General features: G+C 42.6%; 1 protein-coding gene across 1 annotated transcript in view; it reads right to left on the minus strand.

Annotated features, from left to right (window-relative positions):
- nek7 (NIMA-related kinase 7) overlaps window positions 1-27253 on the minus strand; it is a 62568-nt gene that overhangs the window by 3108 nt on the left and 32207 nt on the right. Inside the window, exons 5-9 of the mRNA XM_076727193.1 lie at window positions 24070-24180; window positions 20178-20286; window positions 18259-18366; window positions 11645-11739; window positions 2222-2335 (exon numbers count right to left, since the gene is read on the minus strand). Of these exons, the coding sequence (XP_076583308.1) occupies window positions 2222-2335; window positions 11645-11739; window positions 18259-18366; window positions 20178-20286; window positions 24070-24180 (537 nt within the window). The remainder of the gene's footprint in view (window positions 1-2221; window positions 2336-11644; window positions 11740-18258; window positions 18367-20177; window positions 20287-24069; window positions 24181-27253) is intronic.

A 27253-nucleotide genomic window follows, 5' to 3' on the forward strand; every position in this document is an offset into this window, starting at 1 on the left:
CACCTGCATGCACACACTGCTGCCACTCTATTGCCATCCGGAGACAGCACTTACACTTGAAGCCGAGCGAAGCGGCTGATTGGAGCAGATAGATAGACAGGCTCGCAGGCGGAACAGCCACCGCCATCATTAAAAAAAAGGAAGAGAATAAAAGATGGAGAGGAAAGAAAAAAAATAACATCTACGCGAGGTCGCTATGGTAACCGTCTGCCGACTTCCTGGCCGCTGTTGCGTGGCACCGACTTGGACGACTTCTCGTCAGCCGCTGTGTTTATATTTGTGTGTGTGTGTGTGTGTGTGTGTCTGAGTGAGAGAGAAAGTGAGAGAAAGATGCAAATTCAGACAGTCTGAGAATTAGCCCCACAGAATAGAGATGGGGGGGGATGCAGATATGTAAAATATTCATGCGCTTCTTTGCATGGCGAGTGGGGTGGGGGAGGGGGGGGTGTCAGGTGGAGGGGGGCGCAGAGGGGGATAGGAGTTAGTGAAGGGAGGCGTGGGGGGGAAGCATAGACGGAGATGGTTAAATGACACAACAAAGATGAGCAGCTGACAGTTTGCTGCCGATCCTTCAGGAGCATTGTTTACATCCAGACAGGCGCTGCAGGCACCCCCCTCATCTCCATCTCTCCATCGCCCTGTCTCTCGCTCTATCATTCCCTCTCTCTTTCGCTTTGTCTCCCCTTCTCCTGGATGGGGGTGACATGTGGGGCAACGCAGAAGCTCACTGTGGTGTGTGTGTCTGTGTGTGTGTATGTGTGGAGAGGGAGCTCTTGTAACAAAATATACAATTGCACAATTGCTCCCGCACATAAAAACACACACACACACACACACACACACACACACACACACACACACACACACACACACACACAACAGAGGCTTGAGACACCTCGCAATTAGCCTTTATCAACCTAATGAAGTAAATACCACAGCATAATAAAAGCCTCTCTCAGGGTTTACTACTCGACTAGAGACACAGAATAAGGATAGCCACTTAAACTCAGCCACCGTGGTGTTCTGTATGCAGATTGAGTAGTAGTATGTAACAGTAGTAGTGATAGTAGTAGTAGAATGGAAGGCATGGAGATAAACAAAATAACAGGTGCAGCACGTTTTTGTTTTAAGGACCATACTGACCTGTATAATTCCAGGTTTTAGCTCTGTAAATATATAACATGTATGCTTTATATTTTTGTTAACATCCATAAAAATACAGTGAAACTTCTGGAACACGGCAGCATGGTTAGTAAAAGGTTTGCTGATATGTAAAGCACATGTCATTTAGATGATTGTGATTTGAATATGTTTGGGTTTTGGACTGTTAATTTGAGAAAAAAATATTTGAAGACATCACCACAGGCTGTAGACTTGAACTAGAAACTGCCCATTTTTCACTGCTTTCTGAAATTTCATTGACTAAACATCTTCCTTCTGTTTTGCAAGGAAACTTTGTAGAAATGTTAACTATCAAGCACAACAAAACTTTAGTGCGTCCAAAACAAAGCACAGTGTCACTGCTCAACGGATCTTAAACCCTCAGTGTGTGTGTGCATGTGTGCCTATGAGTCAGTGTCTGAGCTCTTGCATGTGTGTACATCTGACTTAATACCGTATATTTAAGAGAAAAAGACAGAAATCAGAAAAAAAATGCCACCCACAAAAAGAAGGCATGCAAACACAAAGACACGCGCATTCATACACACGTCTCCGGCAATCAGCAATAAGGAGATCTTTAACCGCAGCCTGACTGCATTACATTTTTGTTCATGGGTAAGTCCACGCAGAATTACAGCAGATGATTTAACGTTTAGTTAGGGAAACATGACACTCAGGCCCATTTAGTTTCACCCCACTTTGTAGCATGGCCAGATGCTTTTGATATGCGCATTTAATTTTCAAATGGTTAAAATCATAGCCGCTCTTTTGATCACAGAGCAAAATCATACTGCACTGCAGCTCAGACAGTTGGGTAGATTTCACTTTCATATAAAAAAAAATAACTTTAATAGTCAACACAAGACAAAATCAGCAAACTGGCACAGAGAGAGAGAGAAAGCGGCCATGACTGCTTAAAACAGTAGTTCACTTTAAAACTATAAAGGATTTTCTTTTAAAGAGGATCAGGAGTCCAGACTATCGTGAGTCCTTTTAAAACACTGAGCAGGTTCATACCTACATTCCACAGGAGTAAAAAGGCAACTGACATATTACTTACCTCCTCTGAGTAGTGATCTGAGGGAAGAGGGGGGTAGTCACACTGTTCTATCTTCTTACAAAGGGAGTAAAGGTTCATCTTATCCCCATAGAACGGACTCTGTAGGGCTGCCATCTGAAATATAAAGATATGAGGAAACAGGCAGAAGAAATGGAGAGAGAAAGGGGGAGAAGACAAGAAGAAAGGGTGTGAGAGCGCCAAGTAAAAACCTGAAAAACCCCGTCAAAATTTCAACAAGTGCTACACGGAAGACACTGCACTGTATATTAAAAACAGGACCTGCACAGTTTACTGCTATAGAGGTATATGACTGACTGAATAAAGCAGGAAGTGCTGAGTGTGAGAGAGACAAATAAAGCCAGACAACAAGTCAATATGTCTTAAGTTTTGTGTGCATATCATATCAGTACACACTTATTTCTGTTTTTTGTAGTGGAATGAGCAGTGGTCTCTTCAAGTGAACCAAAAACAGAAAAATCCGAGAGCTTCTCTTAGCTTATGTGTTTTCCTCTAGTTTGCTGGCGCTTTCTGCTGCACTGCTTCGAAAACTCAGTGATGACAATGAGAGGAAATGTAGAGTTGAGAGAGGGAAGAGCAGAATGTGAGGAGAGGGGTGAAGGCATGCGAGAGGAGAGAATTTTTCAGTTTGCTGGAGCAGCGAGGAAACTGGATCCTCTGGAAAACAAATGCAGGCAAGCAGAGCGGAGGAGAGGCAGATGGGAATGCCATGGAAGAGTGGAAAGGATAAGGAGACTTTTGCTGAGTGGAAATAGGTGAAGAATCCCCCCTGCCTTTCTAAGAATAGAAAATATAGCATGTCATTCTTGCCAGGCTTAGTGACCGACTCAATCACCTTCTATAAACGTGCATACACAAGGCGACGTCTGCCTGCATAAAGAGCACACTTAAATTCTTATTTTTTCCGGATGCTATGTTTTGTTTTGTTTTAATAAATATGTTAGGCTTATGTGTTGGGCCAAATTGCATAAGCAATGATAAATAAACATGGCTGGAACAGCTGCCAGTGTTGATGATGATTAGCTGCTTGGAATCGTTGGGTCTCGTTGACTTGTTGTATTTATTTACATTGGAAGACGCTGGTTGGCGTAAGTGATACAGTATCAAAGCAGTTTTCTCTGGGCAGAAAAAGGCAGACACACACACAGACACACATGCACACATGCACACACACACACACAGTATGTGAAAATCTACATTCCAGTTTCGTGTCCTGCACCTGTCCTGGGGCAGAGGAGTTTCTGAGCACCTTGAAATGTTGCTGTACATCAGTGACTTCCAGAAGAGAGGAAGTGTCTTCTGGACCGATGTGAAACAGGATCTACGGCCATTAACGTACAGTCATTGCGTACAGATTTCTGTTTCTCTCACAGGCTTTGTCTGCAGGATTGTTTCAGTAACGTGGGGCATTTCTATCTTGAATGTGAGCTTGATAAATGTTTTTAAGCTCTGGATGTAACAACTGATAGCAGACATGATGCCAAAATTAGAGCAAGGAGCATCTATTGCTTTAAAAGGGTAAGATGGAAACAACTCCACAAGTTTATCATAGTGCGCAGGATGAAATTTTGATACACATCATTAGTTTTTCAGGTGTCACCTTATTAATGGAGTATGTACGTATGTGTTTGACAACCTGTTAATTGGTAGAGTGAAAGAACAATGAGAACAATGTGTCTAAATATGGATCCAAATGGAATTGTTCCATATAGAATACAGCAGATTAGTGTGAAATGTGTCACCTTCCACAACACAAGACACACTGGAGACTCCACAAAAGTTGTGATATCGTGAAGAACAAATAAAACAGAAGAGCGACTACAGACTGGGAAAGATGTGGAATGCTCCAAAAACACCTGTTTGGAACATTCCACAGGTGAACAGGTTCATTGGTAACAGGTGATAGTATCATGATTGAATATGAAAGAGGCATATGGAGAGAGGTTCACCACTTTCACCACATGATTGTTTATAAATGACGCGCTCTGTTTCATTTACGTTTCTATTACATTTTTCCCCAGCATCCCAACTTTGGACTTCAGGCTGTGTATGGGTAAATACGACTATAAAGGAAAAACAAACACAACAACAGAATCAGTCTTTTAGCTGCTATGGGGACAGGCATGGAGTACATGAACATTTTTACAAGATCGACAGACACCAGGTGATTTCTCAGCATTCCTTCACAAATGGTTTTCCAACCCGCAGAAACAAACTCATTGGACCTTTTTAGGCTACTGCTTACAGAAATTAAACTTGTTATCTGGCCTCTTTGACAGCTACTACTACTAAGCAACTGCAAAGTGGAAACTGCCTCTCTTTGTTACGTGAAGCTACAAATGTAGCCCTTTGACATTGCCCAAAAAGTTCCATGCACATCACCAACTTGTAGACAGCTTCTTCATTTCAGTCTTCAATGAAAGATGTGTCACGCATTGATGTCGCAGAGACAGAAAAGTTCCTGCTCCCCATCGGGCTGATTTTGACAGAGTCTCTGTCGCAGCTTCCAGTGGGAAGTCACGATGATGGCAGAATCTCAGTGGGCCATCTCTCCTCTGGACATCATTTACCATCACGCTCTCATCCGCCTCTTAATCAATCACTCAAATGAATGCAGTATACTCTTAGAAAAAAAGGAGGCACAAAACCTGTTTCTGTTGTGCAAAGATTACCATTTTTCTATTAGGAAAATCAAATAATTCTCGAGTTAGAAGTCAAAATATTCCAGCACTACACGCTGCTTTCCCTGCCGCTCCTCTGATGTCCCCTTCTCTCCCAATTCAGTGAATTAAAGGTTTACTTCGACCAAACCAGAGACGGTGGTGGAACAGTGGAAAGAGGAACCAAGAAGTTTTCAGTGAGTTTTATTTTGTTTCTGTTTGAATGAAGTGTGTTTTTACGATGATAAAATTCCTGTTTCTGTGAATGGAGTCTGGTGGCTTTGGCAAGAGTGATATAGCAGCTGCTTCTGGTTAAATGAAAAGGATCTCAGTCTTTCACAAAAAAGGTCTATCTCTGTAGGGATCCTTTCCATAATGTTGTCAGACACACAGAATAACAATCTGAGCCTGTCAGTGCAAAAACAAATACTTTCAGAGGATGTACAATGACGGCGTGCAAACGCCTAGAGGGATTACATTGCAGCCTGTTTCGTGACTGCCAGCTGCAGCACTCTTACTCAATACTGGACCAGTTTCAAAAAAGTTGCCCCCATTAGTCACTTGGACACAAAAACATTGGAAAATATGGTCCATAATCAAATAACATAATGTCTGGGACATCGGCAGCGATTGGAACCACAGAATGTCATTTTCATTGACTGAGAATGAAATGTAGGTCAAGCCGATAAGTGCAATTCAACAACACAGTGTAGGACATTATTTTAAAGATTTGGCAATGCTATTCTGAGCCAGTGTAGTCGGTCTGCTTGGTTTAGAAATCACAATAGTTGTTGGGATCTCCTCTCAGGATTTTTGTCTGTCCTCGTACTCAGCTGGGTGCTTCTGCTTGAGATGATGAAATAAGTTTGTCATGTTGCCCCCTTTCGTTGTCACAGTCTTCTTGCGCTTCTTACATGTTACTGTACATCTGATCTTTAGTAACCAAACTTCCATACTTCTGAAATTGCTCCCCTTCTTGAAACTTACTGCTCAACCGTGGAGCCGTTAGCAATATTACTTCCGCTTTCAGCCATGCTTGTTGTTGCTGTGTGTAACGGTATGACGCCATTATGTCTACAATTTGAAATACTGCCATTACCTGATGTGAGGTTTTTTTTTTTTAAATCATGTTAAAAATTATATCGGCACACCCTAAAACCACATACTAACCAACTTAAAATAAAACCATCGACTGCAGTGTGTCACTAATGACATGAAATAAACTACAGGATTTTCCCACTGGGTCTATTTCTAACATTAAAAAACACATCAAGAGATACAGATGATGTCTGAGAGGTGAGGTCACATTCAAATAATCAGTCTAAAACTACCTGATATGTTACAGTTGTCTTTCCTCACTTTTTGATTGTCTCAATGTTCAGGTAATTTCATAGCAGCCTATAAATACATCACCAGTCCAGTGAGGTCAGAAAACGTTTGACTTTATCATTAGACAATAGACATTAACCACAAAGGTCAATGGACATCTTGCACTTTCATTTCCAAAACTAAATCACTTTCCAACCAAGAAACTGAGAAGCAGAAAACTAGAGGGCAGTGCCAGACGGACTCAGCTGGCTTTATTTCAAAAAGATATGGAGATGGTCTGGAGTGCCCATGTGTGCACACAAAACGCTGACGACTGGGAGTAAACAAGGACCTGAAAATGAGTGCGGGGGAAAACACTCTTCATTGCTTTAGAACAAATATATGTACACCTTTTAGTGCTATATAACAGGTAGTGTGGACAGGCATGGGCTTCCCAGAACTATCCATGTCTCAGTCAGCAAGAGAAAAAAAGAGAACGAGGCAGAAACAAACCGAGAAAGAGAAGAAAAGCAGGCAGCTTCAGACACCAGGAGGCAAAGGGTTAAACAAGACCCCATCGTATTTTCATGCATCTTCTGCTTTTGACAGATGAAAAATGTCAACTGTCCTGTTTGTATTTGGGAGTTTTTGCACTATTCATCTGCTTCATTAGTGCCTGCTGCTCCTAGCCCCTGACAGCTGCCGGCCCCCTGCTCTCAGCACACACACACACACATGCACACACGCACACAAACACACACACTTGCGCCTTTTTTCAGACTGTGTCGTCGCAATGGGTTAGATGATTGACTCACTCTCTGACCTCTGAGGCCCTGGTGTGAGTGTAAGACTGTGTGTGTGTGTGTGTGTGTGTGTGTGTATGTATGGTTCATTGATATTCGAAAGACATACAATGCACACGCATGCCTGCTGTCTGTCTAAGGGGTGTGAGGTGCTGGTGGCAGAACACCCTCCCAAACACACAGCACACAGCACACACACACACACACACACACACACACACACACACACACACACACACACTCCTTTGTTCCTTGGTTCTTCTTCAGCTGGCCAGGCTGTACTCTGCCCAGCCCAGGCATGTAAAGCCAGCATCCCTGTCCGTGTAAAAGGTCTGGATGGGGCCTTCCAGCTTAATTAACACTGATCCCGCTCCCTCTCTCTCCAGCTTCTCTCCCTGTACGCCAATTAAAAGGAGCTGAGAGAGGCTCCCATCTTCTCCCTCCACCCCCTTTATCCCAGGAGCCCTTACAGCCTGGGACCGAAGGGCTTCTCACAGGTTCTCACTTGCTCATTTATAAACACATATACAATTATGTACAGGTGCATGCTACATCAAAATAAACAACTAAATGTTATCACACACACGACATGCAAAATAGATGCATATTTTGTATATATTCTCTCTCACACACAAACTCTCTCTCTCTCTCTCTCATTCACACACACACCGCACAAGTGAGGAAAGCATGACTTTTTTATGTGCTCACTGGTCCTTCATGTGGTTTTATGATGATATATTAATCAAGGCAATAAGTCACAGTGTAGGGACAGTCATTAAAAATATACCTACACCCAGTGGAGTCGTCACTTCTCTATTTCAACACACTAAAAAGAGAAGAAGGAAGAAAGAAAGCTAAGATGAAGAATGGACAGATGAATTAAAAGTGCCAGATTGTTCCAGTTGGCTGAACTTTTGAGGAAAACTGATAGATGATGTGCTCTTATGTCCTCATCTCACTGCAGCTCAACTATGCGTCGGTATCTGAATTGGGGAGTTTAAAGGAACAGTTCAGCATTTTTGAATATGCACTTTTTTGTTTTCTTGCTGAGAGTTGGAGAAAGTCAACACCACTATCATGTCCGTCCATTTAATTTGAAGCTATCGCCAGCAGCCTGGAAGCTTAGCACAAAAACTGGACACAGGTGGAAACTTCTAACCTGTTTCTGTCCAGAGGTAACAAAGTCCACCAACAATCTGTGGCTTTCCAAGGACTTTTTACCTTCATATTTAATGGACATAAACAAGAGGGGTCTCGGTCTTCTCGTCAACTCTCGGCAAGAAAGCAAATAAGCGTACTTCCCAAAATGTCAAACTACTCCTTTAATTATAGTTTCAAAACACGGCCATGCAGTGGGCTCACAAAGGTACAACTGAATTGCAGGTTCTGTTCCCAAATGTTATTCATGTTTTAAGCTGAAGGCAGGAAGGAAGGCATAAGATAGGACATGGATTATCGAATGCACAGAGGACGAGTAAAAACATGTATTGTACACAAATGGGACAGATAATTTGCTAGATTTGGGACAACCTGATACTGACTGGTAGAAGGAATATGTATCAAAAACTACACATACTGTATGAAACAGATGAAAGGACACCACAGCTATCCACAGGCAGCAGGCTTTGTTAACAAAAACCCCACTTCCATTTTCAAAAACATATAGAGAGCTAGCCACAGGGCCAACTCATCACATGCAAACGCCAGCTGCAGAGACCCCAGCATTTTTGAGCCTCATAAAACCAACAGCAAAACAAGAGGGGAGGGAGAGGAATGAGGCAGGAGGCATGAGACATGGGCACAGTCAGAGGTATGGATGGCTGAGCTCCTACAGGAAGGAGACACATTCCAGTAAGTCTTTTCAAGATATTCTCCCCCTCTGCTAACCTTTATACAAACCACAAAACATCCGCACAAGCTGGAGACCTACAGTGTGCATAAAATGCATCGCTTTTACACAGAACTCACTGAGCAAGAGGGAGAGAGTTACTAACGGTGAATAAGAGGCAGTTTTGACTGTGAGCAAGAGGAGAGAGCACTAGGAGACCGCAAGCTCGTCGACTGGCGTGTGACTAAAACCCCTCTTCAACTTCCCGGTCACCCTGGGAGACAATCCCGGCAACTGCAGCATCCCTGTTTACCACGGCGTAGGGGCGTTGGGTGAGGGGCACAGGTCAGGGTCAGGTGATGTAATGAGAATGGACACGAGGAGAAAGGGATCAAACAGAATGGGAGATAAAGACAGACGCAGACACAATGACCAGGTATTGACGGACGGACCCTTTGGACCCTAACCCAACCCCCAGGCACAGGAATGAAAAAGGCAGGCTCTCACAAATGGAGCTGTTTCACACATAAGGAACCAAACTCCCTGGGATATACACACACACACACACACACACACACATTGATGGACACACACACAAAAACATATACCAGCACAATCCTCGGCGCCTACTGTATGTTCAGAGTGAAATCAATGAGTACCAAAGGGATCAGGCGTGGATTTCTATGTGAATTCCTTATGCCTGAAGGTTAAGTGAGGAAAAGGGGAGGCATACGGAGGGGAACATAGCAGAGAGGAGGAAAATAGAGTAAAGAGGAATGGAGGAGAGTTTTCAGAGAGAGAGAGAGAGAGAGAAAGAGAGAGAGAGAGAGAGAAAGAGAGAGAGGGGTAAGTTTCCTGACAGTGAATGCACTGTGGAGCCCCTCTTACCAAGACGAGTGGAAAGCAAGGGTCTACTCTTCAAAGAGAATATGCATGGCGTGGTGAGCACTGCTCTGGTAACAATAAGGTTGTAAAATCTTTATCTCCACAGGCCCCCCTGCATGACTCACCTTGACCTGATGGCTGGAGTTCTGTCTCTGCTCTTGTACCGACAGTACTTTCTCTCTGAATGAATACCCCCCATCTTTTTCTTCTCTCCAGAAATCTATAACCCTGCTCTCACTATTTGTTATTTTCCCCTTCCACTTCTTCCCCTTTGCTCTCTCTCTCTCTCTAACCTTCTATCTCCTCTTCTTTTCTTTCTCTCTAAAGACTTCCACTGCATTCTTTGGCATCCTATATTGTTCCTATATATATATATATATTTAGACTTTTTCACCTTACATCTTTATTCCCTGCCTCCTGACCTCCTCAGGGAGCAACAAGTCTCCCTTTACCTTTCCACTTTTGCTCTCTGGCTCTCCCCATTCTCTCTATCTCCATTCTCAGTGTAATGTCCAGACTGTGACCCCTGGTAGCTGTCCTAAGAGTTGAAGTCATAAAAGATCTGTGAACTGTGCCCCATCTGAAACTGTGAAAACAATCAATGCTGAGGGTACACATGTAGTGCTATGACAATTTCAAAATGAACAGCTTCCTCAACAAAACATTGAAAAAAAAAATCACAAGAAATCGAGTTGCACAGTACACAGAATCTGTAACTACAATTATTCTTTTTTTGTTTTAAGTAAATCTAAATAGAAAAACTTACACCAACTCATCCTTACAAAATTAACCACAACAAAGTGAGCTTAATTAAACAAAACTGTGCAGGGCCAGTGTGGTTACACAATCACGATACCTGCAAAACTATGCAACTGGAGTAATATAAATTAGAGCAATCTGGGTTTTATTAACAGTACAAGCAGCATATTCCATGTATAAAAAAAAAAAAAAAACACACATACACCACACATATAAAAAGTACAAAAACAGAATGTGACCTACAGCACCCACCGCTTTCATCCAACCACAGCCGTGCTTTGCCGCAGTGCATTGTGGGGAACTAATTAGCATGAAGGACTGTGGTCTCTGAGCAACCGTGACCTGCAAGCTGAGCTAAAACTTCTTCCTTGCGCATTCTCCACCTCTATGCCTGAGGCGCTGCAGAGAAGGTGTAGTCACTGGTGCGTTGAAATGCAGCCCAAGTGATCAGCAACTCAGGGGAGTTAAGGGGGGGGGGGGGAATGTGGGTGTTTCCTTGGCCGACAGTGTGTCTCTGAAAATGCGTGTGTGTGTGTATTCAGTGCATGTGAAGGTTGACAAGGTGAAACATCAGATTGACTGCTATCATCCATGTCTATCATTGTTCTGCTCCTAACTCCTTCCTCTTTGTTCCCTCCTCCCGGGCTTGTTTCCACTCAGTGTGGTCTACAGCAGAGCCCTGTGGTGTGTTGCTCCCGACTAATCAAACTAGTCAGTGTCACTAGGCGGCCTTATCTAAAACACATGGTCATGTCAGTTCCCTTCACTCCCCAGCTTTTCAATGTTTAGCAGGTTCCCCAGCGAAAGAGCTGTAAGTCAAGGAGTCTTAAGGCTTCAGCTCATCCAGGCCAGGGCGAAAGAGGGAGGAAACAGGAGGTACAGAAACGAGATATATCATTTGAATAACTCATTACTATAAAAGTGTGTGCATTTTTTATTTTGCACATAACGACTTGCAGTGGAGGTGAATGTAAACACAGTTTAGCCATGTGGCAAAGTGCAGGTGGTGTATGTATTTGAATATATTTTCCCCCCAGTTTGCTTTTATGTGTGGGATTGAGGATGGTTTGTTTGTTTATGTGTGTCTGAGCCAATGTGTTCTCATGTCACTCCTACAGTTGGCTGCAAGGTGACAGTGTGTGCACATATTCCCATAGTTTACCTCGTAGAGCAGGCATCCTAGCGACCAGATGTCAGATTTGAAGTTGTATCCGTTTTCATGTATCCTCTCCGGTGACATGTAGTAAGGAGTACCCACTGGAACACAGACAGAAGGGGAGGAGGGAGAGGGGAGGGAGGGAGCACGAGGAAAGGACAGAGAGAGATAGACAGAGGTAGAAAAGGAGAAGAGGACAAATAGAGAGTGAGCTTTAACATTTTGCATTGCAAACCCATGCTTCCCCGAGTTCATCAACATCACTGACACAGCTCACACCGAACAGGAAAGCAGTTGAGGCATGGAGGTGTAATCTCAAACTGTGACACATTTAGAGGCTGGGATATTTACTATAGTTCAGCAAGAGTTTAAAAAAAAAAGAAAAGTAGCAGGAGACACTGAGGTGCATTGCCTAAGTAAGCTCAAGAAAGATTATATTTAACGAGGTTAGATATCATCATGCACACCCATACAGTGCATGCAACTGTACAAGTACCAAAACGTTGCATACATATGTACAGCAGACATACTTGCACACACAAAATATACATAAATCAGTTTTGATTACTGGGGCTCGGTAATGATCTGAAACAGTAGTCAGAGAATACGCCCAGGGAGCAGCGGTGGAGCCTTAAAAGTTGGCCCGTTTCTGGTTCTGGTTTGGAAACTCAAGAATCCCAAACTGCCACGGCGACTGGCAGAGCTCCAGAGAATCAGACCTTCACCCAACTGGACACAAAGAGGAACCACAGCTCAACATCACGTCCATAACACACTGCAGGGAAACTTTGGATATTTGCTGCTTTCTTAGCTGAATCCAACTGGCTGCTTTTTTCATTTGCTTTCTGTTTGCTGTGATTTCCCATGTAAAAATCTATCAAGCACATCCAGCAGAGGTTTTATATTAATCACATATGGTTAAAGGATGGAAATTTTACCAGCCCTCTAACCAGTGCTGAGCAAGTCTCAGGCTCTGCTCAGTCCACATCCTCTCAAGCAAAAGTGAATGGCGGCTTACTGAAATATGAAGATGACAGCTAGACAGGCTCTGCTAAGTTGGTGTATAACATCCATCAGTGGCATCGCTGCACAAGACAGTATGTGAAGGCTACACTACAGGGCTTGTGCTTGACATCAACATCATCAACATCTTGCATTTTCCCTACAATCCACACTAATTATTAACCTGAAAATGGATTTGTGACACTGAAATGTTTGACTTGGATTACTAATTAAGTTCCTTATATTTCAACAGTTTAAGTCACATTAACTGACTTCCAAGTCTGATTACAGCCCGAGATCGATCACCTAAGATTGTATCGTTTTATTTTTTCCACTGTTTATGACTTAAAACTCTTTCCTACTTGTTAGAAATGCGGCGGGCCCAATGTTCTCAGGTTTTCCGTCCAATCAAACAAGACAGCAACTCATTTGGCTTCTTTCCTCTCGAGCTGAGGGTGTACACATTTATGAAAGAGGCTTGTGGAGTAATTGGTGGAATTAAATCTTAAACAGTACTTGACACCACGGGCCAAAAGGGAAAACTATGAAAATCTCTCATAGCTGTGAGGTTCCATAAAAATGAAGTTAAAAAAGCTGTTGTTTCTCATTTGTACGTTGTTTTGGACAAAAGCCTCTGCCAAAGGAATAAACGTAAATGTAAAAGCTGAATTCAATGTAATTTCATTTTTTTTCTTCTTTATTTTTTTACAGAAATAAAATCTAGGAGACTTTCTAAAAGGGGATAGTTTTTTAATAACCCAAACCCCGACAGACGCCCCTAGCCTACACACAAAATGTGTGTTAGAAAACAGGCAGAAGAGTTTTTATAGAGGATTAGGGTTAGTTCACTAACAGAGTTTACAAACAAGAAGGCTGGGGTAGGTGAGAACAGCTCTCATGTGGAAAGAACTTGGGAAGAAAGTCAGTGTAGGAAAATGTTAGGAAAAAGCCATAACTGCTCCTGCACATGCACGCACTCACATGCACACATGCGCACACACACACACACACACACACACACACACACACACACACACACACACACACACACACACACTCTCTCTCTCTCTCTCTGCACATTAACAGGTTGGAGGAAACTCAACGAATGTAATTGCAATTAATAAAAGTATTACAGAGGGAGCTATGATATTTGAAGTCTATGGGAAGGGAAATGAAAGCTAGCACTTAAAATTTTGGTGCAGATCTAATTGGGTTGAGAAAGCACACTTTTATCTTAAATGTGCGGTTTTGAATAATGAAGTGTTACCTGTCATTCGAAAAATAATCAGCATCTGCACAGGCAGAGGAGAAGCAAGAGAGAGCAATTGGAAGAATAAACAGGGGACTGGGGATTGCTGTTTTAATTGGTCATCAGGTTGGTTTTATGGTTTCTGTGTGTATGTGTGTGTGTGTGTGTGTGTGTGTGAGAGAGAGAGAGCGAGAGAGCGAGCTGCGAGGTCTCATGGTGCGGTCTGAACAAGCTCCTCTAACATTCATTATTAGTTGATTAAAAAGAATCAGCCTCTCTTATGCTAATAGTTGCATTAAAAAAAGGCAGCAGTGCTGGGCTCGGCTCCTTCGGCATGCTAAATTAAGGCCGCATTACTTATTCATGCAAATAAATTGAAAGTCATGTTGGGATTGATTTCTATTATTGTGAATGGCTGTGACAACACTGTATTCTCTGCGAAACAGGGTAATTGTTGTTGTATAGGAGGTGAGATGCCATCCAGTATAAAAAAAAACACAAGTCTAAGCCCCTGCTGAATGTACTGTTAAATTGACCACCATTGGTAAAGAGTTATAAATAATTGTACAGACTTGTTGCAATTTATTTATTTTTATCTAAAAGTGCAGCTCTTCAGAGCCATTTAAAGGCTGTGATGCATTTCATGGGGAGTTACCATTAATGATGTGAGCCTTTTCTAATCTGTGCTCTATTAGCAGTTTTACATTTCTGCATTTTGAAAGGCGAGCGAGCGTCTGCGACAATCTCAAACTCAAACCCAGGGCGGGAGTTTGGAAGGTTCTGCTCCATCGTGTTTTAACAAATAAGTTGCAGGCAAGTTGTAGGCAGCAGCGCAGTCACAGTAGACCTAATCTTAAAGTCAGAAGGCTTTCTCTGGATCCTCTTAAATTCCAATTATGTTTTCCTTGGTTTTCTACATGTCCTACTCAGCCCTCGCCCTCCATTTGGCTCTCCGCCTACCCCTCTCTGTTTCGCCACTTGCCTACTTGCCTTTATAAGATAACCAAGTCTTTATATACATATTGAAATCGTCACAATTATTTCCAACATCAGCCTCCCTGAAGTCGTTCTGTTTCTTGCTCTCCCCCCTCCTCTCTTCTTTCCTTTTCCTCCTTTTCCCCCAGTACTCATCGTTAACACCTCTCTCATTACAGGTGTTAATTGCAGGTATGTTATACTACTTATTACTGCCAATTGGCTAGTCTCTCATTCCTCTAATGATTGCATCAACTTTCCAGTTAATACCGTTCTTTTGATCTGTTTCTCTTTAATCCAACTCTTGCCCTGTGTACCCATCCTCAGCACTGAAAAGTGCGTAGTGTGTGTCTTTTGCATGCTTGCGTGTTTTCTTGTTCATCTCATATCCCACAGTGTGACTGTATATGTGTCAATGAGTGCGTGCCTGTTGGCGTGCATACATGCTGCAAAATCTCTGTGAACGTGTATGACTATCTGCCTCTGAATGTGTGTGTGCACATATTCAAGCCCATATGGATATGCACATGCGTCCCTATATAGGAGACAAAGAGTCTGAGTGTCTCTCAGTGTGTGCAAGAGTGTGTAAGAGACAAAAAAAAACTGCGTGTGTGTGACTGCAGGCTGCTGAGCTGCTGAGTTGAAAGCCTGGGAGCTGACAGGCTGTATGCCTGGACCTCCATCTCATCTCCACCACCCTGCTCTGCTGTTCAGCTGGGTGGCTGGGCTCATTACAGACCCACGCTGGCACGCGATCGCACGCACACACGCACACAGCTCTTCCTCACATTCTTTCTATCCCTCTCTCACTCTTGCTTCCTTTTTTTTCCTTCATTTTTTTTCTGTCACATTGTCATATTCTCTCCTCTTTCTTTCTCCAGCTCCTAACTTTTTTCATTCCCTCTGCTTTCTTTTTTCTCCTCTTTTTTCTGTCACTCTGTCAAATTCTCTTCTCTCGTAACCAGCACATTCTACCTTTCTTTTTCTGTTCCTTTGTCACCCATTCTTCCATTTCTTATGCTCCTTTCTTTTTCTGACATTGCTTTCTCCTCTCTCTCCTCTCTCTCTCCCTCCACTCTCTCCCACTCTGTGCACTGTCTTCCATTCTCAAACTCTAGTTTTCTCACACCTTCTCTCTCCCCTTCTCCTCAATCTACAGCTTTCTCTCTGGCTAAAAGTCAAGGCACCAGAGCTGGAGAGAGAGGGAAGGAGAAGTGAGGACAAGTTAGATAGAGAAACAGCAGCAGGAGAGAAGAATAGGCGATAAAGGAAGACAGAGAGGAGATCTTCTATTCGAATCAAACCACAAGAAATGTCAAGGGGAAAACCAGGGACAGAGGGGGGCAGATGACGCTCTGAGTCCCTTGTGTCAAAAGCCATGCTAACCTGGGGAAATAACCCTATTTCCACAGTGCAAGATACTGAGTACCGTCCAAAAACATCCTCATGTAGATAAAATATTCTAAAAAAAAAAAGATACAAAGTACTGTGGTCAAACAATTACATTAAAAATGAATCATTCAAAGTATCATAAGCATACTTCACGTGCTTATTTGTGTTGACTAGTGTTATAAAGTGCTTCAGATTAATGATGAGGGTATTCCAGTTGACCCCTCTGCTTGTAGGGCTGCCTATCCTCTGTCAGCCTAAAGAGGGTGCTGTGGACTCAACATTTCATGAGCTATCACAGACTCTGCTGGCACTGCTGGCTGCTTAGTTGATAGGGCTTCTGTTGAGTCGATCATGTGGTTCACACTTTCTCAAAGGCTGGGCTGCTGCTGCTGTACAGGGGCTGAGAATAGCACGCTGTTTGTGGTAACAACAGTTTGACATAGGGAAGTGAGGCAGTGAGAATGACAGCGTTTATATTTGTCCATGGAATGTGTTTTTCTACATTTTCCATCATGAAGCAGCTGAAATTGCTGAGGGGATGAAACCAGTGTCACCATCTCCACTACAATGATCTGATGCACATTTTACTGTGTAATCCTGGACATTCAGCTGCTTAAGTACATCGCTTGTCAGATTAATTTCAACACTATGAGTACAAAATATCTGAAAATTTCTCACTAGTTCGACTGTCCAGAAACATTTTTTTTTACATCTTTAAACTTAAGAGAAGATATAAATATAGAAATATAAACATATATATAAATATGCTTATGATTAGGCATTTTTCACTGGCACTGTTATCAAGCACAATCTTGTGGGTGTCTTGTCCTCATTTGTCAAACATACTGGTGGTTTAAAACTGCACCTTGAACGATGTCTTAATTTTATGTCTTGAACAGTACATCACTTACACAAATGATCCTAAAATCCCTTCTATAAAAACAGGCAGAGTGCATTATTTTCTGATACCACAGATGCGATTACTTCTGGAAAGGTTTTGTTGTTTTTACAGAGTGATTTCTAATATTTTAAGTTCATAACAATAAATCCATCGTGCCCCATCTCTTTCTTGACTTTGCAGTGTTAGCACTGTGATGCCACACAAGAAAAAAGTGCAGAGACTTTGACAACAGGATACAGTGATGAAGGCTGCGAGGAACCTTTGGCAGGAACAGGCAAACTGTTAATAGGTATGCTTGTGTTTTAAACACTAGGACGTACCCTTGAGCTGTGGTTGATATGTGTACTGTACGTGAGTCTCTGTATGTATTTGTATTAAAACTCCAGGTTTTAGGACAAACTTTAAAGAGGTACAAATGTCTATGTCTATTCCTGTGGAAATCAGTAATCACTTAAATGTTGTTTCACTCTCATCTTAAAGTTACAGGCTTGACTCTTAAAGATTTACAGTACAAAGTCCATAGTCATTAAACACCTTATACGTTAAAAGAGTGCATTAAAACACGCAGCAGCATTGTGTTTGTCTGTTTGTACAGTCTCAGCTTTGGCCACACTTGTTTTCTCAAACTAAGCCCCATGTACACATCTTATTCATTATGGCAGTTTTTGGACTACAATTCAAACTTACTTAAACAAAAAGATAATGTTGTATGATTTTATTTCCTACAGGTGACAAACACACCCATCAATGCCAACAATAACCCTGATTGTAAAGTTGACTGGCTTGTTTTATGGCACACAGTCACAATCAGGGCTGTGTGTCGAAGGCCTCTGCTCATTCTTCATCTGTGTTAGGTTTAAAGGTCAAGGCAACAGGAAGTGGCTAAGTGGCCTATGAAGGGGCTGGGCACAGCCGCAGCCAGGCAGCATGACTGTGTGACACATGGCTCTGGGCACAAAATGCCTCATGAAACACATCCAACATGGGGTGATACTGGGAGCTGCTGTGTCTAAGTGTCTGCACGTGCATTTGTGTGTTTGTAAGTCAAGAGTGTGTGTTTGAATGTGTACATCAATATATGCACAGACTGTTGTAAATTACCTAGCGAGTGAGCAGCGGTTGTTTTGGAGCTGAAGAATCGTCCCAGTCCCAAGTCTCCTAGTTTCACTACTCCTGTAGCTGTGATGAATACATTGGCTGGCTTGATATCTGAAGAGGAGAGGAGAGGAGAGGAGAGGAGAGGAGAGGAGAGGAGAGGAGAGGAGAGGAGAGGAGAGGAGAGGAGAGGAGATTTGGTGACTGGTTGCATTAAAAAAAATCTAAATTACTTTAAGTGCCTAATGTTAAATGAATGACAGAATTTGAGGGGCAACAATGCCTATGGTACGGAGATATGATCATTAACAACAAAAAGTGCACATCCCCTATGATGGAGATTCATTTGGGACAGTTTCATTTTTGGTCTTTGTTCAGAAACCACACCTGTATCACATCCATGAAGTGTGTTATTGAAAATATTCATTTCAGTTAATGTGGGTGTTAGTAACCGTTTCTGCTGCTTTTTCTAAAGTAATATTAATGTGACACGGATCAGCCTTTGAAATTTACTGCTCCAATATAATTGTAAGCAGCTTTTGAATAGGCGGTCTCTGCTAAGTGGTCATTAAAGCCCACAGCTATGGGTTCATTAGTGTCCCTGTGCCCTAATCAGAGTCAGTCCAACGGAAGTACACCACCTGTAGCTGAGTGAGTGTGTGTGTGTGTCCGTGTGTGTGTGTGTGTGCAGCAGCCTATACACATGAATCCAGGAATTGATTTGAGTGGGCCCTACTGAAAGCATGTGTGCCCATAAACACTGTGTTCTCTGGTCTATGTGTTCTTTAACACCTACACTTAAGCCTTCTGTCATATGCAACAAGGTCGTCCACAATGGATAAAATTAAGTCAGTCTTAATGTTCCCTTTTTCCAGTTTTTTAAGGACTTACTAGAAGTATTGTACATTTTATTCTGTTAACTAGGAAATGGAAGGCAGGAAAGTCGCAGTACACAGCAACTTCTTAAGAAGATTTCTCACCTTCCAGACATCGATTGGTTGCAGTTCTATTTAGTATGCTATTAAAGATTAACTTGCAGAGACTTCAAAACTTCTTTGAGACAGATAATCCATCACAGCCTACAACTCAACAAGTTTTGCTCCTGTTGTATCGAAATGCAGTTGCAGGCAAAGACTGTCTCAGTAATCATCCATGTTTTTGGTACATTCAGGACCACCTCTCATTTTATCTGGAGGTTTAAGTGCCTTCTGGTACGGCCAAGCATCCACTGGACAATGGGACTCCACTCCCTCTGATTCTCATCACAGTCATGTTGAAAGAGGGCAGATGCACATCTCTCCTGGGATGTTTCAAACATTGTCAAACATGATCAAACATGCATTATTTTTGTTGGTGGGACAGGAAAGTATGCCACTCAATATCAAGGATTCCTCCTCCAACATCCATGCACTACTCTGACGTCATGACAGAAAGGATCAGTTACAATGAAGCGTCGTCCTGACTTTGTCCAGAGCTGGTGACTGCATAGGATTCAGCATTTCAAAGTCATTTAAAGTCTCTGCAAGTTCACCACTGAAATAAATGAAACAAACAAACGCAAGCTAGATCATATGAAAGTTTTTTTCAAAGGTGAGGAGAATGTGTTTTCAAAGGCGACTGTGAGAGTTTGTTTCTCTTACGCACATAATTAATTGTATCTGTGGTTTGTTCAAACTTCATTCTCTGGATAAGTAACCATTGCTTTTATGCTACCGCTTCCTTTTAACACGTCACAACATTATTAGGGCATGAAAAATGATACATGAGCAGTTGCAGCATTTGTACTCAACTAGTATGTACTTTGCATTAGTTCATTCATGGTGGCTCTCATCCAGGATTCTACAGATTTTCTTATAATGAACAAATAAGCCAAATGTGTGTGTACGAGTATTTTAATGGTCAGTATGTGTGTGCATCAACGCTACCTCTGTGCATGACTCTTCGGGAGTGCATGTGTTCAAGCGCACTGCAGAGCTGGACAAAGTACTTCCACACTGTCCTCTCTGGGATAAGCCTCCTCTGCTTCTTAAAGTGCTGTAAAGTAAACGCAAGCACCCACACAAGCACAGAAACACACACACACACACACACACACACACACACACCGAATCAGAAAATCAAAGCAACATTAGCATACCTGAAAGAGGGAACAAATAAAATATTTTAATAGGAGTGGGAAAAGGTCTTGTGTGGCACGGAATACAACTTTAAGATGGTAGCAAAGTGTTTATGTCTGTAAGTGTTTATACAGCATCCATCCCCAGCCTCGGTCCCCAGCTCTGACTCCACTGTTAATCGAACCCAGACCACTCTCCTCTCGGTCTGTCCCTTGCCTAACCGAGCTCCGTCTCATTTTCTCTATGGCCTACAATGGAAAGCACATGCATTCTCAGGAACAGAGAGAAGAAATTTGTGGTACCTTCCAAACTCTCCCATCTGGCACACAGCTCTTTTGTTAGGTAGAGTTCAGCTTTCAGTGGCACCATGGTTCCAGTTGTTTTTACTTTATTTACTATTTATTTGGAGGGCTGAATGAGTGGTTCTGGATAATCAGGAGTGTGGTCCATACCCAGAAAAGCCACAATGATGACAGAGCTTCAACTTAAGCAAAACTGTCTTATTGATCTACAGTGAGAACAGTCAACAAGTGAGCAAGTCCTCCTCAAACAGCAGTGGGTAAGACTAAGAAGTCTTGCTACCAGCATGATTTTATGGGGTGTCCACATGGTTTCATTTGCAAGACAGAAAAGCCTGGATTTTAGCCATCTTAAATGAGAGCCCTGCACATGACAATTACAATTTAAGCATTTAGCAGAGACCCTACCTTGAAAAACTTATAGTAAGAGCAACAGTCCAATAACTGAACATTTTCAGGGCATCAACAGGGAAGCAACTAGATGAATCAGACCTTAAAACAATAATGAAGTGAAGGAGAAGCATCCATGATGATATTTTACACTGTATTCTAGGATATTTGTCCTGAAACACAGTGTATGTTTGTACTGTATGTACGTACATTTTACATACCACCTGTACATTCATATTTATGCATCAGTAAAGGAACTGGCTTACAATTTATTAGAACGGCTTCTCTGAAAAATGATGATAATGTGTCACAGACAGGAAAACTAAATTAAGAACTAAATAAGAACAGTGGTCACAGGCATGATCTCACCCACAATGAAAAATCTGCTCAGCAACACTTCAAACTGCAAACTCTGACTATCAGGCTGAATCACAAGCTATGACAGTCTCAAAAACACAAGAACATGACTAGGTTCAACAAATTTACTAAAGCCGAGCTTTATTGTACTTTAAGGTATTCCTATTATTTTGTCCATCATATATCTGTGTGTCCGTTTGCATGTGTCTATCCAGAAAGTGTGAGTGATGGTGTCTTCTGGAAGATACGCAGGGTCCTTGTGCAGAATCTACTGTATACTTTTCCTGTTCCAACCTTTCCCGTCTGTCTTCAGTGTGCTCTCTTAATGAGGCTACAATATTTATGGAAGCACATTAGGGTTGTATATATAGGAAGCAGGATTATCTTCTGTAGAAACAGAATAACCTGTCATCTTTAGTGAGGTCAGGGGTCAAGGAGGAGAAAAGACAGGGCTGTTAAAATTACTGGTCCATAACCCTAATAAACACTGAGACAAATGGAAAGAGAGCGAAGAAAGAGAGAGGAGATGGATGGGGAGACAGCAAATAATAGCACAATGGAAGAAAGTAAAAGAACCGGTTGTCGGTGATGGTAAAAGATACAGAAAATGATGGAAGTTGTGAGAGGAAGAGAGGGATAGAGAAAGATAGATAGATGGAGGGAGGGAGGGATAGACCTTGGCCTACATCCAAACAAAGCCTTAGTGAGAAGCCATTCTTCCCTTGCCCTCCCATTTCCATATCAGAGGACTGTTTGATGTCAATGGGGGAGCACATAGACGCCCACCAACACCACCACCACCCTCTTCTCCATGCCTTTAATAGCAAACACTGCACATGCAATATTCTGTAAGTGCATGCAAATCAAGGACCATTTGATTTCATTTGAATTCTGAGATGGTCAGAGAGAGCGTAATAGAGAATGAGGGAGGGAGAGAGAAAGGAGGAGAGAGCAGTGTGGAGGACGAGAAATCAAAAAGAATAAAAAATGTTAAATTCATGCATCGGGGGGTTCTGTTTTACATATGGCACACTGTACGAATGTGTTTACTTCACATTACTGCCCGAGGAGGGGGGCTAATATATGGCACGCACCTCCGGACTGCCACTGTTACATTAGAAAAAACAAATCATTTAGAACGGCGCAGGAGACAAATGGCGCAGAGGAGAGGCGTGTACTTGTCTGTAAGACTGTATGTTGTCAGCAGCCATAAGGAGATGACATAGTCTGAATGCTCCCAGCATCCTCCGTAGCTTAGCTAAGATAGCAGTGACGCTCAGCGGTTTGTTATCTTACCTCTTCAGGCTGCCATGATATGTCTTTGTAAAGTGCATCTCTGAACATTTGCGTGAGTGTGTGCTCCATGGTTGTGTCTGCACAGTCTTTGCTTACACAGTATAACATATGTATGTATTCAGTGTGTGTGTGTGTACTGGATATATATCACTGGTGTGTGTGTGTGTGTGCGTGAGTGTGTGTGTGTGTGTGTGCCGAGCCTGCCATGTTCACTCTCTTGTACCGCTAATCCTCGCCTCTCCTAATTTGCTGTGTAGAACTGTGCGGATGTGGAGCTGCTGAGTATGACTGCAAACAGCTTGTCGAGCAGTGCCGATACAACGCTGCGGCATCATTTATGCATGGGAGAAGACCAGCCTTTTTACATGCACACCACTAATTTGCTATACTGGCAGGTTTTTATAATAACTGGGGGTTTGGTCTAACTCAAACACGAATAACAGGGTAGGCCCGGGATGTTATTGCTACCACTTTTGAGCAACCTTGTGCCTTCTTCTGTTCCAATTTCAACAGCAACATGTCGCGACAGAAAACCTTGTTGATCTAGGTTTAAGACACGGTCAACCTGACACATCCATGTGGCTCTAAGCCACACATTATTATACTTATTGTTATATTCTAGTATACATTTCCTTCTATTTTGACTCAATGTTGATTTTACTGGTTAAAACCACTTAAATTACAACATATCTTTTCTGGAGAAACCTAGCCAAGATGAAAAGCTGGGCTGCTGGACTTTTTTGCATTACAAATGACCAGTATTGAGGCAAAACATAACAATGTACACGTGGAAAAAAAATGCAAACTTCAAGTTTATCAAACTCATTAAAATGTTAGCACAAATGACAGCTTTTGTGGCTGACCTCAAGATTAAATATGTAGACGATGTGAGGTAAAACCCAGCATTAAAGCCAGATAAGTCATGATCAGTATTAGTTCAAACATCCCTTACATACAACACATGCTGGAACTTTATGATCATTAGTCATTGCTTGATTTTTAACTACTTCCCTTTCACAGTCTAGGCAAACCCCAACATAGACCACTGAGATTAAAGATTCAAGGGGGTCGCAGGAGGCATTGTATTAGTTGGTTTTTGGTTTCAATTTGAAATGTATGATTCAGATTGACTCAGTGTCCAGGTAGTCAAAATTTTCTAACAACCACAAACCACAGACCTCCTGCCACCGTTCCTTTTGTTCTAAAAAGCCATGTCAGCAGTTTGTTGAATTCATGCTAGCATTTCTTTTGACACCAAATGTGAGATATGGTGTCCAGATAGAGTAAAAAATGGATTTTTTACTCTATCTGGACAGTCCCTGAGTGATCGCTCATAGGTGTTGTGCAGACTTCCTTACCTTGATCATACGTGAGAGGTCCCCTGCATCCGCTAGCTCTAGGACTATGTTCAGCTCATTGTCTTCAATAAAAGACGCATGGTACTTTATCACATTGGGATGGTTCAATTGCTGTGGGAGAAAAAAAAATATGTCATGCAGATTGAAAGAAAAATTAAACAGAAGACATGTTGATGACACTTGCACTAAGAGCTAATCCAAGAGTGAAAATCATTGCTCCAAGAAGCTACAGACAGTAGCTTCTTGTTGCAAACCTGTGCAATTTATATCAAAACAACCCTATCAGCTGATAAATAACAGACGTTCATGTTACGAGCTATGTAATTCACTGTACTTTCACCACCAAAGCGAAACAATTGAATCCATATTAGGAATCCATATTTGATAAGTGGGGACCTAATGAGACGGGTTTGTCCTCCAGAATGACAAAGCTAGGTGACATGTCACAACAACCCCTCTGTCTGTGATGACAACTACCCATGTGTTAGACACACACACACACACACACACACGCACGCACGCACGCACGCACACACACATGCACACACGCATGCACACACGCATGCACGCATGCCTGACAGGCTGACATGGCTGGCAGTCAGAAAAACAAGCATCCCAGGCTCATCTCTGGCTGAGATTCCTTCCTGTTGGTTGGTCAATAAGGTAGGAACAGCGTTCCCTGTAGTAAACAAAAAGTCTCCATGCATCCAGAGCAAGAAGAGAAAAGGGGGAGGGTGGGAGGGAGGCGCAATGAAGGGAGAGAAACAAATGACACAGTGACACAGACAAGCAAAAGGAATGATGGAGACAGGGTGGGGTGAAGGTAGGGAGAGAGAACAAAGGTGAGGAAGAAAAAAAAAAAGCAGGAGAGAGAAAAGGTGAGCAGAGTTAGAGAAAGGGGCGAGGGAAAAGGGAGAGATGGTGATTGGTGATGTGTGGCATGGGAATGTTTTTTTTTTTGGGGGGGGGGGGGGGTTGATGCAAGCAGACGGAGCAGTGTGACACGCGTCCTCCACTCGGCTCCGCTCTGCTTTCTCTGCTGTGATTAAAGAAATGTTCATGCTCCGGATGATGCCGAGAAGAGGGGAAGGGAGAGCTCAGTACAGTACACTACGCAACACTACACTCTCCACTCCATCTCTGCATCCCTCCACAATCCCCTTTCTCATTCGTTCTCTCTTTCCCTTCCTCATGTCTCCATCTTTCCTTCTCCCTCCCTTGTTCTCTCTTGCCAGATGTATTTTTGGCTCAGAGTGGCAGTTCTGCACAGCTCCACACTGTAGCACAGCCAGGGAGTGATGACAAGTCCCCCCCTACGCCTGCCCCAACCCACTCCTCTTCCACAAATTGAACCTCAGGCGGAGGATACAAAGAAATAAAGAGATATGTTCACATGCAGATGTTTATATAAATGATGGATGGGAGCCTACTGCAATACAACAATGATTCATCGGGAAGCATCACATAGAGTCTTGCATGATTATGTAATTACACACCAGTGTGTGTAATTACTTAATCATGCACGACTATGTGATATATTTAGTGAAAGGATGTTTTTTCTAAGATGAACAAGACACTGACTAATGCAATCTGATGGGAGAAAATTAACCATTAGAATAAAATTAGGTTACAGTGTTTATACAGAGAACTACATGCTTATAGCAAGGAATATGAACACCAATCATTGTAAAAAGAAAGATTTGGACGGTGTACATCGAGTGAGAAAGATTAAGTAAAAGCAGCTTGTCCCTCTCCAGCAGAAATGAATGCCTTGTGTTGCACAACATACTGACATTTTTCAATTCACTGAATCAGAAAATGAGCAGAAATTGTATTCTGGGTTCTGGGTTGTTTGTCCATTAGAAAAGATACAAAATATGTACTAAATGTGCAAAAGAAATATATTGCTCAAAAAGACACCTAAATTTTTAGTGTGTGCATCAGGTTAAATGAAGCTGGTTGCTGCCAGTTCTCTGCCAGTAAATTGCTGGTATGATCTAATTAGATGTAGAATCCGCGCACGCACACACACACACACACACACACACACACACACACACACACACACACACACACACAAGCGCAGACACACATAAGTCAGAGACGCAAAGACACAGATATCATTACAGCTTTTCACTGCTGATTAGGGCAGATCATTAGTCTTCAAAATACAGTCCAGACTCAATAGTAACCACAAGCGAGAAGAACACACAGCTGTGGGATTTCAAGAATGGTGAAGCTAGCAGATTGGCAGGGAGCAGGCCATTTCGGCAACCAACAGTCCTATCAGCGAGGATTTAGACAAAAGGACCGAGTGAGAAGTGAGGTTCTCAAGTCGAAATCATCATGCCAGAACAGGAAAATACAGATGAATGAGCAGACACAAACACAGACAGACAAACAAACAAATAGGCAGGCTGCTGAAAGGCCATGACTGAGTGTGTGTGCGTGTGTGGGATCACACGCCAGTATGTGTGTCATTCCAGTCGGTCCATGCCAGTGTGCCTCTCATTATTCTGATTTGGCTGTGTCTCCTGTTGGCCTGTCTAGTGGGGGATAAGGCAGAAGGACTGTCTCTCTCTCACACTCAGCCCTTTATTATCAGGCTGGCTGGGCAGCGCAGGGCCGGGCATAACTTCCATGTTCACTAGCAATCATCTTACAGGATGAAAAGAAGGGAACAAAAAGCTCTGGGGTGGGGTTGGAGGGAAGAGCAAGGAGAAGGAGAGAATGGGGGACGGATGGAACGACATCGCAAATGGGTGAATAAGGTATAGACAGAATAGACAGAAATAAACAGAAGAGAAAGGACAGAAAAAAAGGTAGATTCAGATATCAAGAGAGAAATAAAGGAAATGTGGGAGATGGAATGAGAAACACAGTCACCTGAGTGTGACATTTAACCCTGCCCTGACCCCCTTCAGGAGGTCAGAGATAGAGATCCTGGCAAGCCCCGCTGTCTTGTGCCATCAAGTCAATGATCTGATAGTCAGATTACAGCTCTCTACAGGGTCTCGCCTGCATCTGAGTATCGTTGTCTTTGATTGGCCCAAAGAGCCCCAGGAGCTTCACTGATGTGTTTGAAACAAACTAATTGGTTTTGTTTTCTTTCCCTAATGTGTATGTGTGAGTGTGCGTATGTGCACAAACTGCCTGCAGTGCACACACATGCACAGAAAGCCTT

This window comes from Chaetodon auriga, chromosome 3, assembly GCF_051107435.1.
Source record: "Chaetodon auriga isolate fChaAug3 chromosome 3, fChaAug3.hap1, whole genome shotgun sequence".
Classification (NCBI taxonomy): Eukaryota; Metazoa; Chordata; class Actinopteri; order Chaetodontiformes; family Chaetodontidae; genus Chaetodon; species Chaetodon auriga.